General features: G+C 44.9%; 1 protein-coding gene across 1 annotated transcript in view; it reads right to left on the bottom strand.

The window, feature by feature from the left end:
- Positions 1 to 779: 779 nt before the first annotated feature.
- LOC104144696 (uncharacterized) overlaps positions 780 to 17007 on the bottom strand; it is a 136503-nt gene continuing 120275 nt past the window's right edge. Inside the window, exons 9-16 of the mRNA XM_068906904.1 lie at positions 16609 to 16737; positions 14772 to 14969; positions 14221 to 14397; positions 12186 to 12408; positions 11527 to 11751; positions 8069 to 8194; positions 5527 to 5605; positions 780 to 3940 (exon numbers count right to left, since the gene is read on the bottom strand). Of these exons, the coding sequence (XP_068763005.1) occupies positions 3634 to 3940; positions 5527 to 5605; positions 8069 to 8194; positions 11527 to 11662 (648 nt within the window). The 5' untranslated portion in view covers positions 11663 to 11751; positions 12186 to 12408; positions 14221 to 14397; positions 14772 to 14969; positions 16609 to 16737 and the 3' untranslated portion in view covers positions 780 to 3633. The remainder of the gene's footprint in view (positions 3941 to 5526; positions 5606 to 8068; positions 8195 to 11526; positions 11752 to 12185; positions 12409 to 14220; positions 14398 to 14771; positions 14970 to 16608; positions 16738 to 17007) is intronic.

The following is a 17007-nucleotide window of genomic DNA, read 5'->3' as shown; positions in this document are numbered from 1 at the left end:
AACCCAGAACAAGGAAATTAGCAGAATACTGAAATGCACCATGCTGCTTCTGAGGTGCAGCCTTCACAAACACGCTCCATATCACAGGATAACCTTAAGGGGAACAGCTTTGAAAATCTGGAATTAGACATTACTATTAGATATTGCCAGAGAAGAGATGCCAGCTGATTCTGCCCTGGGACTGGTTTGCACAGGTAGTAAGGTATGTCATGTTTGTTTGCATTACTCACCATGAGAAAAGACATCAAGAACACCCACTGATAGCACGTTTCTTGCCTTTTATGGCTGCGTATCAGCCTTTACTGAACTCTACTGACAAAGCTGCAGACAACATACACGCAGCCTCCAGCCAGCACTACCATGTGTCGGTTTGCTAGACTGCAAGATCTCGGTCAAGTGCTTATGTATTCGGAAGGTGCGTGTCTCTACCCATGCCCAACAGCTCACCAGTAAAATATGTTCTTCATTCAACTCTTTTTATCCCTCTCTTTTCAGTTGGCTTATCTTTTAGAGGGGAGAGCATATGTGGAAAGGGTGAATGCTGCTGCATAGCTCACAACATACACGGAACTCCCCATGTGACTTTTAATGCAAGTTAATTAATGAGCCCATTTTCACACAAAGACATTAAAAAATGTAAATTTAGTGCAAGGCATAAATTGTGACAGTAGAGAACAACCGACTCTACTTTTCTACCTGAGAACTTCCCATCTGCACACCTCTGTCCCACGCAGGATAACTGCAGCTTCTAGCCTGTTGGTAATAGTGGAGAGCAGAGTTTGATTCCAGGAGATGAATCCATGGTAATCTCATAAAGGTGGGACACGGAAGCAATTTTGAATCCCAGCACTAGTTTCAAACTCATGACCTGTTGGTAGAAGGCTCCATAGGCACTGAGTCACCCATAGACGCTTGCTTAAGAAAGGAGGCTGAAACAAAGGCACCCCAAACAGATGCGTTCATAAACTCACTCATTTACGTATCACATTAGAGTAAAAGGCTGCACCTTGTTTGACAATGTCAGAAAAAGAAATTTAGACGCAGAAAAGGAAAAAGACTTACTTCAAGGCCAAATTATCACACTGCCAAGAAATAAAACCTTGTCATATATCATTTATGCACTACATACAGGCTTCACATTTCTGTAACATCTTCCTTCCTTCCTTGGATCTCAAAGCTGTTTGCAAACAGAAATGAATAAAACCTCTCACCTCCCATGAAGCAGGTAATTTGTTTTTATTAATACATAAATGATAGAGGAAATTAATTAACGAATAGAAAGGGTAAGAGGCCTAAGATCACACAGCAAGAGTGCTTTAATCACTACATTCTGGGCACTTAAGAGCAGCGTTTGCATGTTAATGCTTTCCTTCTCTCCAGCAGGCATTAGCAAAGGACCACATTTCCTTAGACTAGAGAAGACTCTTCGTGTCCTGGCTACCTTTGTAACTTTGTTCCCCATCAGGGACAGGGAATTTTTCAGGGAATTTTTCTTCACGTTTACACTGTAACATCTCTGTCTCCTGGTTTAATTATTATTTATGCTGAATATAAATTGCAAAGGAGATGATCCTAAGATGAATAATGAAAAGGCAACAAGAGACAAAAAAAAAAAACAACACTCCAGTCAGCTAGTATCCTATCTATCTGCTTTATATTAAATATGTCTTAACACTGGCTCTCCAAATGTTAAAGGGGGGAGGATGAGTTTTAGGGCCATTGCACAATATGAAGCTTCCCAATGTAACACAGTTACAGAACTTCCTGTGCCAAATAACTTTGTGCTGATCCACAGTGGAAATTCACAGTGTTCAACAGTCCTTGAAATTTCTAATTTGTACCTTCCCATGGAGGAGTGGTGCTGTGGGTGCATTTCTTGCTACTGTACTGCACACTGGACACCAGATCAGGTACTCTGTGAGACTGACTGCACTCCCTGAAATTTGAATTTCTGTTTTAATTATTAAGCAATGCATTTCTATCCAGTTCTCCACTTGTACCTAGTGTTTTTAATGGCAGGAAAACACATTATTTTTAAACAACATTCTAGTAAGAGGCATTAGGAAAAGGGAAAGCTATTACATGCGCATATTTTGGCATGACTGGCCGCAAGGGAGAAGCGCAAGCACAAACCCAGCGCTGATGTCTGCCCTTTGGCTCTGCAAAACGAGGCGCAGACAATGCCCTGCATGCCAGCAAGGGTCACCCAGATTCCTCAGCAACCTCCGTGCTACTAGCAAGCGCAAAGCCCTTCAATCAACCCCTTCTACTGTTTTGCAAGACCATAGCAGGGTTGATACAACTCATGGGAAGGCCCAATATACACGGAGATATCTCTGTGCTCGAGCAGATGAGCCACGCTTCCCGCAAAGCACAGAAATACCCTCAGAACAGCTTTAGATATGAAGAAAGAAGAGTTTTCTTCCTCCTTTTACCTGCACCTGGCATGATCTCACAGAAGTAAATATCCACTGTGGATAAATGCTTAAGTGCACGTAGAACAGGAACACAGACAGCTAAATTTTGTTCATGTGAAGATTTCTTCCCTTGACAGTGCTATTCTAGATGCATCACTGCATATTTGCAGTGGAAGATGGAAATACTTCTGGCATCAAAGATAGTGACATTCTTAATTTATCTCACATGTAGGAAGCTGTGTGTGGGAGGAGTGTGAGAGACTCTTAGGAACATATCCTATGTAGTTTAATAAAGAATGGTACTCATTTCCCATAGGATTTTTTTTAATAAACCTCAAAATTGTGATAGAAAATTCTTTGCAAGAGTTGAGAAAAAAGTAAACCAGAGGAAAGAAATATCGCACTGTGCTCCATTTTGGAGGATTTATACGATATGTATAAAGATGAAATCATAAAAAAAAATGGAATTCAAAATATTCTCCTTTTATAACACTCTTAACTCAAGTTGGCTCTCTGCTCTGTACATCTTCAGATTTTGGGTTTTTCCCGATTTTGAGCAAGTCCATGGCTACAATTGTGTTGTGACAACGAAGCCCCTCAACTGAAGACCCTCTGGCCTGCGTATCTGTGCCTTGGAAGAGACCCAAAGTTGAAGAGGACCCAATATCACACAGCGTTCACACCTACGTTGTTGTGAGAAGCCAGATCTCCTGCAAGAGCAAGGGCAAGGAGCCCAGTTTGACACATATGTCCCAACCCACCTTCTCTGCCTACTCTTTTGCTGCCTACACCATACCATGCTCTGCAGTCACGCGGGCTGGACATCCCCTGCCCAGGCAGGGCATCAGCAGGACGTCTCGGTGCTCAGCCTGGCCAGGCCACCACGTTACCAAGGTGGACACACACCAGGCTTGTAGCTGGAGCCTGGTGGGGGCAAGAAGCTGCCTCCATTGAGAACCTGGTTACCTGGAGCTTTCATAATACACATAACAGGTGTGTAGGAAAGAAAAAACAGGAGAGCAAAATATGTCATGCTATTATCCTCAGAGTCCTCCAGAAACACTCCATAAAAGCACAAAACCTTCACTCAATACCTGAAGCGGTCTGGCTCCGAATGATTGCTCTGGTAGCTGTTGCAATTAGCAGTGGTTAACCGTAGCTGTACTGTGCAAGGCAAATGGATGGTTTTCCACATCCAAAGGGATTCTCACTGTTGTCAGTTCAAATCTCTCCTTGTGCCGCCAGGGGAGGTTTCCTGTGCCAGTGCCCGGCTTGACCACTTGGTAACAGGGACCGGCAGCCTCATCCAGCTAAGCCCCGAGCCGGGAGGGCAGCTCAGCCGCTGGGGCTCTGCCCTCTCACCCATGCACACGGGCTCTGGAAGTACTTCACCAGCTCTCACCCAGCTGAAGTTGAGCACATGAAGAAGTGCTTTCCCACGCTGGATGGAGGTTTGAGTTTCTCGTGCGAACTCGCAGAATAAAGGCGCTACAGAGCACAGACAGAGGGTTCCAGATCTGCTCCTGAAAAAAAGTGTTACAAACAGTATTTCCTTCCCTCTGGCTGACAATACATTAGCAAACCTATTTTTGTTATTCGTAGATGTCCATGGAAGACCTAAAGATAGTCTGTTATTGTCAACAGAAAACGCATTTCAATTCCCTAAAAATATCAGGAATGTGGGCTATGAAGGGTTTGTTCTTCCCCAGTAATGCACTTTTTCGTTATTGCCGTGGATTAAAATTAAATTGCTAACATAAGGACAAGCAGATGAATCCGTGGTTATGATAGCATAGAAAAACGTCAATACAATGCTTGTACCCTGTAAGCTCCTTCAGTATTTAAAGATTCTTATCTCTGGAATAATATAAACTGAAATACATTGTGAGGATCTCACACTGTTAAATGAAGCAACGCTGTTTCTATTGCTTTACTTCTGTGTGCTGTCTTCAGACAGACAGTAAATAATATTTTGAAAGGAAGCTCCAAGAATGTTTTCTGGGTTTGCCCATACAGGGACCCAATGTAGCCATTGTTCAAAAAGAGAATAGGGCTGTGTTCTTGTGCCTGCAAACCCAGTGACAACATCGGCAAAATGCTGATAAAAAGGCTAAAATTATTTACCAACCCTAATAAAAACAAGCCCATTCCAAACCCCGACTCGCAGCATCTTTGCAGCAGGGGCAAAGTGCTGTAATTTTTCGGTGACAGAAAAAAAAAAAAAAAAGTAGCGACTCAAGCTCTGAAATATTTAACAATATAATAATTAGTTAGGGGATCAAAGGAATTGCAATTTCCAATTCCATATAAGAACGTAATGTTAATTGTAGTTAATTGTACTTAAGAAATAAACCGCTGTTTCAGAAGAGGACACATTCACACGTTTTTTCAAAATGCTTTATGACAACAGCCTTTGTTCTGAAAATACTTTTTTGCTTTCTACAGTGGCAGCTGCCTAGGTGGAGATTATAGCCAAACTCCACTGAGTTTAATTGAATTACGCTGCCCCCCACACTCCCAGCCACGGAGCTGTGCTGACTACTCCAGCTCTGTCCTGGGAAGGTTCCTGTACATGCCCTGCTCTTGCCAGGGGCAGGATTCTTCTTGGTTTTCTTTTTAGCTCATGAAGAATAATTTCATTTGCAAAATATTCATTTTTGCCTTTATTTCAAAGCAGTTTAATCACCAAGCCTTCTATAAATAAATAGGAGCAGTGATTGACAGCAGGTTACCAGCGCTAATCACTCTGAACCAACTAATTGGGAAATGCTTTTGATGGAAAGGACATACACGTCAATAATTTCGTATTTTCTTAGCAACCACTGCCCCAAGGACTACTCACCGGAGTTTTACAGAGACGTATTCCCTACGAAACCGCTGGCCAACACGGACACTCGGCTGCCCCTGGGGAGAACTGCCTCACCAGCAGGATTAAAGCACTGGAAGCTGCGTGAAAGCAGACCCCCAAGTCTCAGACCGCCGTGCAAACCCCCTCTCTATCACACGCGGCGCGAACGGCCTGGCCGGCCCCGCGGCTCTCGCAGGAGATGAGAGAGGAAACCACTGCTTTGTTCTAGTAACGGCAGAAAGGGCTTCAGAAGTCGCGTACCAAAGCGATCTGCAGGCACGGGCCAGAGGGCAGCATTTTGTTACGCGGTCTCCCCTTGCTGGAAACATGCTGCTGGCTTCTAAGAAAAAAAGGGTAGGGATCGGGTTTATTTCTGGAAATCCGATTATTTATTTCTTTACTTTCTGACTAACTGTTGAGGCTCCTGCTTCTATACAGCCTCACTTGGAAAACAATAGTTTAAAATAATATAAACAAAAAAAAAAATTCACTGGTTGTTTCTGGAGCCTCAGAGGAACATAAAATGAAAAAAATAATTCTGGACAGTTTCTGCTCTTCTTGTAATGAAAAAAAGTAAATGGAAATATCAAAGTGACACCTCCATCAATTTAGGATTAAGGAATCGACTTTGCACTGTCTCAAGTCAGAATACTGCAGAGAAATTCTGACAAGCCCAGTTTAGGGAACTGCCACAGGAAAAGAGGCTAATTCATCCTTCAGTCCAGCCATTTAATGTATAAGAAACATTACGTTACACAAACTAATATACCTACTGAATTATACTCTACTTTACATTATTCATGTCTCACTTTTCGTTTCTGTGCTTTCACTAATTGAGTTTCTATCCTTTATTTGTACTGCAGTGTCTCAGGGGATCCTCCTGTTCTCTTTACAAAAAAGTAACTTAAGTGCTCCCATAAAATAATTGTGTCTTTGTATTAACTTGTATTAATAGGTGTGCTTTAACTGCGTAGCTATACCATTTAAATATACTAGAAAAGACATGCAGAGCATATAGGAAGCTTGTGTAGTATTTATGTAACCTTCCCATATATTTTGCCAAAACTGTATTGTTCCAACTCCCATTATGTGCTAAAGAAAAGCAAATTTGAGCCCAACTGAAAACAAAACTCTAGAATACAAACACATTGCATGGAAATATAAGTGCTATTTACCGTAAATAATATGGCTGAGATCTATAAAAGAAGCTTCTTTCCTATAGGATCTTGATGTTAGTGAGTGGAGTAACCCCTCAGGATGTGATGCTCCCTGCAGGAGAGCAGAAACTTTAATGCTCACAATCATACTTTATGGGCCTTCACCATATGCCGCATGTAAAACGCATGTAGTTTAGGAAGGAAGGCTCCATCCTGCAAGCAGCTACGCGAAAGCTCAGCCACACACATGCAGGTAGTCCCGAGAAGTCGAGCAGACTGCTTCTGAGAGTCAAATTAATTACAGGAGTGGGAATTTATGGGCTCGGGTACTTACATACCAATTGCAATTAACAATGTGTTTATATCCATTTTTATTCTTGATGTATGTGCTTGATATTTATACTAGGCATACAAATTATATACACACAAAAGGAAAAGGCAATTCAGCTTAGCCAGGACAAGTTCTCTGCTAGATCAAACTGGAACAAGAGCTGCCCAGAACAGAAACTCTCCTATGCTTATGTGTCTGCCATAAACCAGACTGATTTATTTAAGATATAGGATGAGAAATTGTTGACCTCCGAGCACACAGGGGCACGCCTGCCTTCAGCTTCCCGTTCAGCCGCGGGACTGCTCTGCTCGGCTGCCGGCCTCCTACGGGGCAGGTGGCTAAATAGATGCACGCAGCTTCCAAGCAGCTGCGAGTGCACCTGGAAGATAAAATCCCGTGACAATGACAGCAGGGGAAACAAGATCCCATAGGAAAGTAGCCACTTCCAAAAACATCGTCGGGGGCTGCCCACTCCCAAGTGCCACCACGCGCCAGATAGCGTGGGCCATGCTGCTCCAGTTGCCTTTGCGCCCACCCTCATCTGACGCATTACTTGCAAATGAGAGCAGAGAGCTGCAATCGCAGTGACAGACTACAGGGTTTCACTGTGCAAGGTACACTCTGTTTACAGCTGCTACTGCTGAATTATAAATTAATAACCAGAGACACAGCATCTTCCGAAGCAAACACTGAGCAAATGCCTTTATGCTAATTCCCTGCCTTCCCTTGGCAGATCTGCAGGGAATTCATCCGCTTTCTATGACAGATGCGGCGAATGGGCTGCCCTGGGTCCACGGCCAGCAGAGCGCTACTTGGTGCCATTTCAGAGCTGGCTCTGGCTTTGGCACCCACGGCTCCACGTGAGCTTCCTTTCCGGGGCATGTTTCTACAGTGTTTCTGTTGTCGTCCTGCTTTTCACATGGCAAATAAGTATTTTGTTTCATAGATGAGTTCTTCACACACTTTGGCACCTGACCTACACATGGCACATCCACATGAGGCCAAACTTTGTTTTACATTAGCACTGTAAGGAAAGGAATATATATATATATATATATATATGTATGTGCACTGTATTGTTTTTTCTAAAGTCTGTCAGAACACTACATTATAACAGAGAGGCTATTACAGACAAGTTTAGTTAGCTGTGCATCATTTCACACCTTCATTACAATCTTTACCAGGAAAATGGATTGCTTTTGAGCCTCTCTCCATTCTCATTAAACTTCCAGTCTTGTGAGGTGTCAGAATTGTAAAATGCCTAATACGGCCAGTTAATTATAGCACTGCTCCCTGCTTCAGCCTTTTCACTTACCTGCATTTCCCCTGGCTGAAGCAGCTGGCTTCCCGCCTGGGGTTAGTTGGACCAAAACGAACAAGGGAGACACAGCGGCGGCCAGCAAGTAGAGGACAACATGCTCCACTGGTCTGCATGTGACACCTGGGAGAAAATCAGAAAACTTTGTGCCAGCAGGACATGGCATTTCTCACGGTGGAATGGAAGGTCTGCTTTTAGGCAAGGCTGCAAATGGAGGTACCACACGGTTTTCAATCTCCTTTGCTAACACAGTAACTAGAAGTTGGACGCTGTAAACCTGATTACAGATATAGTCCTCGGAGCTGCTCAGGGTAAGAGTAGCACTTATCAGAACAGGAGTTGGCAGAAATTAGCCTGAAATGGCATAAACCATTATGGTTTCTGCTTCAGGATGCAACCTGTCTGATAGCTAAGAGTTAACTCTCTCCCTGAGCAATGTTGCATTTTGTACATACAGAGGAGACCTGCAAAAACACCAGCTGGGGCTGACTCCCATGGACGGGATACTGGAAGTCTCACTGTAGTCCAACCGGGCAACTTCCACCATCCTACCAGAGACGAGAAGAGCAGCAATTTAGGTGGACAGCCCAGCCAAAAGCCTCTCACTCTTGCCCATGGCCCCATGCTGGTAGTCCAAGCTGCTCTGGCCAAATGGAGGGAAATGGCAGAGCAGAGACCTGCCCTCTCATCAGAGGATAGGCCCTTACAGATGCCACCACCGCTGGTCTCCATTGCTCGCTTTTAATAACACTTAGCTCTCTTTTTCCTAGAGCCCAAAGCCATAACGAGCTGGAGGGAGGGAGGGAGGAGGTTCCAGCACCTCTGCCTAACAGACCAAACCGCTCCCATGTCACTTGGATACCTGGTGATATGGTATTTTGGGGCTGCCATGAAGCCTTCTGCAGTTTCTTAGCAGCACAAATACTTTGCTTTACAGGAGGCCTGACATTTCTTCAATCACTGATTTAAGACTGGACGAAGCAGCTCTGACCGTTCGGCCTGACTGCTCTACCCATCCCTGTCTGAGCTGGCAGCAACCTGCTCAAAGTGATCTTGAGTTCAGGTTTCACCTGGCAGCAAACCTACTTGGTGTCAGAGTAGGTTTTTCTAAGGATAAATTACCCTCATATTTTTCAGGCAAGGCATATGGCCACAAAAAGGCCACTGCTCTTTTTAGATCTACATTCCTCCTCTTACAAAAACAAAGCAACTAAGGATTGCCCAAGTAACATCTTGCTGTACAAATGAATATTTCATTTTTACCAAGAATAATATACTCTCTCTCTCTTTCTCTCTCTCTCTCTCTCTATATATATATATGAAGAGAGCATCCTTGTTGTAAAGGAACACCATGTTCTGGCGGAGACATCCTAAACATAACTGAAAAAGGCATCTCCCTGATGAGGGATCAGGAGATCAGAGTTGTGTTTTATTAGTTGTATAAAAAGTATCTTTAGCTTTCAGTTGAAAGGAAAAATTTGCATTTAAATAGAAAGATTAATAACTGCAATACACAGAGCCCACACTGAATAATTTTTGTAACAGAAAATAATTCATATTGTTTTATATAAATTGTGCACCTTAAGTCAAGCTACAAAAAATGATAATCGTAATATTTTATGGAACAATTTTAATATAATACAGCTTGTAACATTATTATTCTAAGCTGTAAATAATGCATGTCTGGAGCTTTGGGGAAAGCTGGATTTAAAATACTTATCTCAGAAAATTCAATAGGGCGTGTGCTTTTTGGTGCAAGTGCATGAGTTTTACTCATGCTATGCATGAGTTTTACTTATTAAAGGAAAAATCTATCAGGAGATGTAGGAACAAACCCTCCCTCGTACTGCAAAGACAGCCCAGGCAGTGATGACTACAGAGAGCTTATTGTATTTTTTGGAAAAAAACTTTTTCCCTGAAACATGCAAATTTGGATGCACCCAAGTATTTTGAAATGCTATTGAACCATCAGGATGCTTTGGTCAGGTCCAGAAGCTGGATTATTAGACCTAAAAAAAAAAAAAATCCATTTTGACATTCTTTTAGTATTTGGGGTGGGGGGGGGTGGGGGGGACAGGTTTTAATTTTATTTTTAAGTGTTATCTCACTTACAACTACATTTTAAATAAAATGATTCAATTCTGCAGGAAAATAGCCCTCCTCCTCCGTTTCATTTAGATGAACCTTAACAAAAAAACACTCAAAAATGTTTCCGAGAAAACTTCAGAAAAATCCCTGATGCTCAACCTGAAGCATTTTGCCTATTTGTTGTGCCCTGCCTGAGCGCGTGAGCCACGTGGCCGGCGCTGAGGGGGTCAGCGGGGAGCAAGCTTTCTCCTGCTCCTTCCCTTGCGCCTGCCAGGCGCCCCCCGCTCTCCCCCCCGCTCGTCCCCAGCCACCCCGTGAGCGACGCACGGGGAGGCCTCAGGAGGAAGCGCGAACCGCGGCCGGCCTCCTCGGCTGCAACAGGAAAGGAGCAGCCTCTCGCCGGCCTCGCGGCGAGGGGCAGAATCTATTGACTGCGGCAGCACGGGCACAGAGCGAGGAACTTACAGGGTTTAATTTATCGCTTCTGCGTACGTTCCCATCCTTACTCAGGAAAACCTTTTAATTAGAGAAGGATCAGGAGGGAGTTGCCAGGCATTCCCCCCGTGCCACGCAGATAATAGAAGAAAGCAAAACCCCCTTTACTCTCCTCAGAAGCACTGGCGCCACTAATTACCCTCCCAAAATTCAGCTCAGGCTCCGCTCGCTGCTCATTTAATCTTCATCGCCACTGCTGCCTTCCATTTCATCTTGTAAGCAGCGAGCGATGGGCGCAGATACAATCAAGGAAGTTTGCACGAGCCGGTGGCGGCTTACAGCAGCGAGCCCAGCGCTCCTCGAAACACGGGCTCCACAGCAGACAATCAGAAAAAGATGCACCGATGCTCAAAAACCCCGCGGGTGTCCATTAGGGAGCGTCTCTCTCTCTTTAGACTCTAATGCACCCGGACTCCAGGGGCTGTGGGCTGTATTATAACTGTGATCTGTGCTACTTTTCAGCAGCAGTGCTGGGTGATTAAGTCGGATACCGGTGCAAGGCTGTCCCTCCTCACCCCCCCGCGCTCACCCCGGCTTTGCAGCATCTCTGGAGCCCGCAGCAGCCAGGACCCTGCTGCAAGGCTGGCAGCTCACAGCAAACTCCCCCCAGGCTTTCACATGAGTAATGATTACACCGAGGGCACATCCAACACAAACCAAAGGTGTGCAGGGAACTGCACAACCTGAAAAACGCTGCACAGATCCAGATGCAACAAAACCATAACGCAGAAGTCCCCTTTAACAGTCAAAGCAAGGAAGCAAAGCCTGAGATAACAGAGGAGCAGAGCGCATTAGAGCTAACAAGGAGAAGTCTCACATTAGCAGCAGCCCATCTGCAGAGCAGGTGAGATTTGGGTGATGGAAACTCTGACCTGCCAGCATTTGCCCGGCATGCCGGTTCCTCCTGGCCTGCCCAGCTTGCAGCTCCAGCAGAAGCATGTGAGAAGCAGTGAGGCATCCCATGCCATTTGGAGAGTTTTTGGTCTGTTGATTCACAAGCTCAGTCATTCAGCGGGAGATGGGAGAGGACAGCGGGAGCTCAGCAACGCACCGTCTCCACCTGGAAGGTCCCAGCACAAGAGCTGTGGCTGGATTTGCTGAAATAGGTAATTTGTCTCATGAGATTTGTGCCAGGGGAGATAAGGCAGACTACCGCATTAAGGTGGGCCATCAGACTAAAGCCAAGGGACTAGCCTGATGTGCAAGCAAGGTGCGAATTACAATTTTCGTTGCCTGCCTTGCTATCTAGCCACGTTAGCTAGCGCAAGCCAAAAGCTCTTTTCCTAAAAAAAAAAATATACCTCAAAAAAAAAAAAGTGCTGGAGTAGGAACTTAGATTACAAATTGCCTGTTGTCAGAAATGGCTTTCAGAGCATCTCCCCTGAAGCAGAGCTGGTTTAGGCACCGCCAAGGGGATCGCCAGGAGACTGTGTTAACCGACACGCAAGTCGGAATGTGCGAGGGAGGGACTCGTGGGCACTGAAGGTCCCCTCCATCCCGCCTCCACCCCACGTCCAACGCTTGTTCTTACCTCGTTTCTTGGTGAGGACGTGGAGTTTTGCGGGAGTTCGTTAGCCAGAGGCAGGGTGACGAGCTGCAGCAGGGAGCTGCTGAGGTCCAAGGCCACGGAGAGGGGATTTCTACACCACATGCGATGCCAGCACAGGGTCGGCAACTGATTTAGACCCTGTTTTTTACAGCGAGATCCCAAGCACGTTCTTGCTTCCACTTGCCGCTCCTGCAGCAGAGCTGGGCTTTAAAAGGTCAGAAGCATCAATTTATCAGCACTGCTGAGAGCTTCCTGCCCTCCACGGCTGCAGTGGAGATCCCTGAGGCCTCTCAGCCTCAGCCCAGCAACTGGCTCCTACGGGGCCATTTATGAGAGCGGGGCCAAGTTGTCAATAAGGAAGGCTGCAAGCCTGCCTGCCCCCAGCACTTTAATTATTTACTGCTTACCCTCAAATTTAATGCCAGAGTTCAAGAGCTAAACTGTGTGGCTGGGGCGATCTATTTGGGGTCATAAATGGATTCGACAAGTTGAAGCCACTGTTCTGAATTTTGTTTGGGGAAGAATTATTTTCACTCTTCTTTTTTTTTTCTCTGATGTGAATGCCTAATGGTACCGCTCTGCAAACTCAAAGCAGTCCTCAGAAGCAGTGAGGGAGAAATACAAACGCTTTGGGGGCAGAAGCAGGTTCTGCATATTTAGGACCAGTGAGGACACTTGCGGGAGCGGAGTTTGGTCCTTGTGCCCAGAGTCCCTAACGCTGCTTCCTCCACTCAGCTGAGCATGATCGTTATCACAGTCACCCACAAGTTCAGCTGTAGGACCCTTTCAGTGCAGAGTATCAAGCCCTGTTACTGAAAACAGCAAACAAGGAGTAAGTGAGAAGTTCCTCAGACCAAGGCCCAAGGCTTAATAAATCCTGAGATTGCTTTAGCCACATTTTTTGTTGCAGTTCAGAAAGCACAGGATGAGATGCTGGATGCCATGACTTCCAAAAGAAGGATCTGAAAATGGGACGACTGTTCTGCCCCTCCTGGCCATCTGACCCCTTTCTGCAAGTATAAAAAGCAACCCTTCCTTGAGGAACTATCACATCTTCAGGAAGCTTTAAATGAATTCATCTTCTAGTCATTTCCCATTTTGACAGGAGAAAGATCGATCAAATCTTTTCTATTTAAAACAGTAACAAAGGCTAATAATGTGTTTTGTAAGGACTAATTTTCTTGCACACGACGCTAACGAGCATTACAATATTTTGTCATATATTCCTTAGCTACTCAATGGTACCTCTTGAGCTCCTGAATGCAAATATTTCCTGTTAAGGAGAAGGATAAAGCCACATGAGTTTTTATCTCAGTTACACATTCACATATTGGGTGTCTAACGAGTGACATGTGTGAAGCAGTTTTCCACTTCCTGTGTATCCCAAATAATAGCTATGAAAATCCTTGTCTATTATAATGCAAGATATTTTTGCTGCCTTTATTTTTCTGACTGCAGGTATATTGTACAAGCAGAGGACAGTCTTTTATGTTATCATTCTGCTGTCTGGAAATCTCATTCCACAATCTCTGCTTTTTCATTGCCATTTTCAGATGTTTAATGAAGCGACACATGGATATGAGATGCCCCTGTTATTTCTTTTGCCCAGTCTCTATCGTTTTCAATCTCAGAACTATTGAATAAATGGAAATAACGTTACCAGGCCTGTCTTGCAGTTCCTGAGCAAAATTCCCATTGGAGTCAATGAGAAATTTGCCCAACATAGGCACTGCAGGATTAAGTCCCTTTTTTTTTTTACATTGTCTGTGTGGAAGAACAGAAAAGGAACATATTCATTGTTCATAGGCCTTGTTTGCTTTTTAAACAAATATTGCCATTAGGAAAGGGCATTTTCCAAATGAATGATCGCATGTTTATTCTCTGCAATGGCCACTCCTCTACCTAGCTGCTCTCCCCTTTGGGGCCTCACGTTAGTACAAGAAATAAATAGGACACACTTCTCAGTAGGTAGGTGTGGATTTGCCCAAGAAAGCTGTGCAAAAAGCCGATTTCTCACCATCTCCAATACACGGGTGTACTCAGTGATCTTTTCTTCCTGCACCGCCATCTCAAACGACAGGAAGGATCAGGCTTCAGCACAGAAGGTCAGTCACATCAACCTTGTCCGTTTTCTGCTTGCCGACAAGTTCACAAGCATCCTTCCGCTCGCCGAGATCCCACGCAGCCTGCCGGTCTGCAAGGGTGCACATTAAAGGGAATTCTAATGAGCTGAACTCAAGCTGAACTTCCTTCTTCAGCTGCTGTTGCAGTGATTTGTTGACTCTCCAAGGCTCATTCAGGACTTTTTTTAGCCTTGACAGAGTAGATAAAGTAGACATGGATTTTATGTGCCAACTCTTCTGTATTTTTGGCACTCCACTCGTCACATAGCAGGACAGTGAAATACAAGCTTAAACAACACAGGATGCCTCCTGTGTGTATCTGTGGTGTCTCAGAGTAGCCTAAACTAATCTCTCCCTCTCCTCCCCATTAGTCGCGATGCTAAGCTGGAAGCAAGGGCTGAGGATGCTTTAAGAGCCACACAGAATCTTAATAAGATCTACTTACATTTATATTGTGCATTTCAGGCTGGCTGGCTCAGTTTCCTTAGCCACAGCCTCACAAAGGAGCTGAATGCACTGGTTTATTTTTGTGAGTTTTTTAATTATTTTAGTATTGTCTCTGATTTTTGTATCAGCCATCTGCGGAGTGTGGCAGGATGTGTGTAATCTTTTATGGCACATGTTGTACTTTCTCCGTTATAATCTGATGGAAGAGAAAACCAAAGTTAAGGGAGATTAAGGTCAGCATACTCTCAACATCCAATCGCTGTGTAATCCACTGCGTTATCACTAGGGAAGATTATCAGCATTGATATGACCCACTCTTTGAGCCATTCAGCTCTGCTGAGGCCCACTTCTCTCACAGAATGGTACTGCTGTTCGATCTGAACAGAGAGAGAAATCCTACATAAATTTTCCACTACATCCCGCTAATGTGCAGTAAGTGATTGTTTTTGTGCAGGATACAGAAAAAACATTGTCACTGAATGGCACAGCACAGCTGCTCTGCCTGCGCTTGCCTGGGCCAGACCAGAAAGGATGCTAAAGGCAGCCACGCAGGGAGGTCGGAGATGGCCCCCCACACTCCCTTGCTTGACCCCAGCAATAGGCAGCCGAGCCTGTTCCTACACCACCATGGGGAAAAAGCAGAGACGAGGAGGTGACCAAGCTGCGCTGGGCACGGGGGTCCCTCCAGGCCAGGGAGGTGTTACGGGGCAGGATCAAGCACACCGAGGCAGAAGCCACATACTGTTTCTTCCAAAGGGCCCACAGGCGTGATTTTGTTGTTGTTAAATGATCCAAAGAATTATTTGGGGAGGGTGAGCTACAAAGTGCAGCCTGTGTAGGACAGGATTGACTCTGTGCCTGTCTCCCCTTCTCCCAGCAGAGATGTGTTACACTCAAAAAAATGCCCTGAAACCAATATAATTAATGCATTATCTCCTACTGCATTATCTCTCTCTAGTAGGAACGTAGCTTAACAGACGACACACTTCACCTGCTGAAGTTCGGCAAGGGTGAGCTACGCACCGATTCTAAGCATCACCACGTTTAACCAGTTAATGGTATCTGAGCATTTCTGGGGGCCAAGCAGAGCGCAGAGGCAGGACTGTGCAAGCGCTGGGCTCTGTTGCGTTTAGCGTGGTTTGAATGCATCCAGAGAGAGCGGGAGGAGAGCAATAACTACGCACAGTGGTAGCCCCACTGTGCAACATTCAACCTGTCTATTAAAATAACAATGTTCAGAGAGTAACCAAAATACCCCAGATTTCAGGATAATTTCCCTGTGTTTGCAATTAATGTGTGAAGGTAGAAGTGTTTTCAAATTACTTTAATTCGCGGTTCCTTATCCACTCCCAACAAGTTAATGAATGTTGCTTCTCAAGAAGCCGTCTCCTAGCAACAAAAAGACTCATCAGCGTTGAGGATTGCCTCGTTTGATTGTGCAACGCTGGAAGTTCATATCAGATGTCAAAGGAAGGCAAGATGGAAGAGCCAAATACCAACCCCAGGCAGGCAGTATTCAGCTCCAGGAAACCCGCCATCAGTTATCCCACTGCGCACAAATGAATAGAGGATCTGCCACGCAGCGCCTGGAGGGCAGAAACGGGCATCATCTCTTTCCCAGAGGAAGATCCACAGTGTGCTGCCATGAGCTAATGCCTAATCGCAAGCTTGACATGCAAAATCCTGCATTCCCGCAGCAAGCCTCGGCTGTGGTTCAGTCAGTAGAGAAATGCTAGAGGATTACTTGAGAGTACGTTTGTTAAACGTACTGAACTCAGACCTCATTTGTTTGTGGTGCTTTTCAGCAACTTGTAAGTTACCTGTGCTACGCTTACCCCTTAGCGGCCTGCATTCCATCTCGTCCTCGATTTCCAGTTATTCTTATTTCTTGCTTCATATGACTTGAGACTGAAGTCCTTACCTTCTTCAGTCCCTTCTCAGACCTGCTTGAAATGGCATCTGATCTGGGTAGAGGAGGGAAAGGAGAGGGTCTTCTAGAGATGAAGGACTGAATGGATCTGAGCCTGAGCAAATGAGCAACCAAAGCTGATACCTCAGAATTCATCAAAACAATGCACTTTCAGTAAACCTTTGGCAAAGTCAGGTAAAATTCTGTCAAAGAGGTCCGCTAGGAGAAAAACATGAAGCAAATAATCCAAATGCATCCAAATGTTTCATTTTTAGAAAGTCAAAATATTTCATTTCAACATTTTCCAAATGAAACTTGCAGCTTT

Source organism: Struthio camelus, chromosome 14, assembly GCF_040807025.1.
Source record: "Struthio camelus isolate bStrCam1 chromosome 14, bStrCam1.hap1, whole genome shotgun sequence".
NCBI classification, from domain to species: Eukaryota; Metazoa; Chordata; class Aves; order Struthioniformes; family Struthionidae; genus Struthio; species Struthio camelus.
Note: the sequence above shows the minus strand (reverse complement) of the source record. Positions and strands in the feature narration are given on the sequence as shown.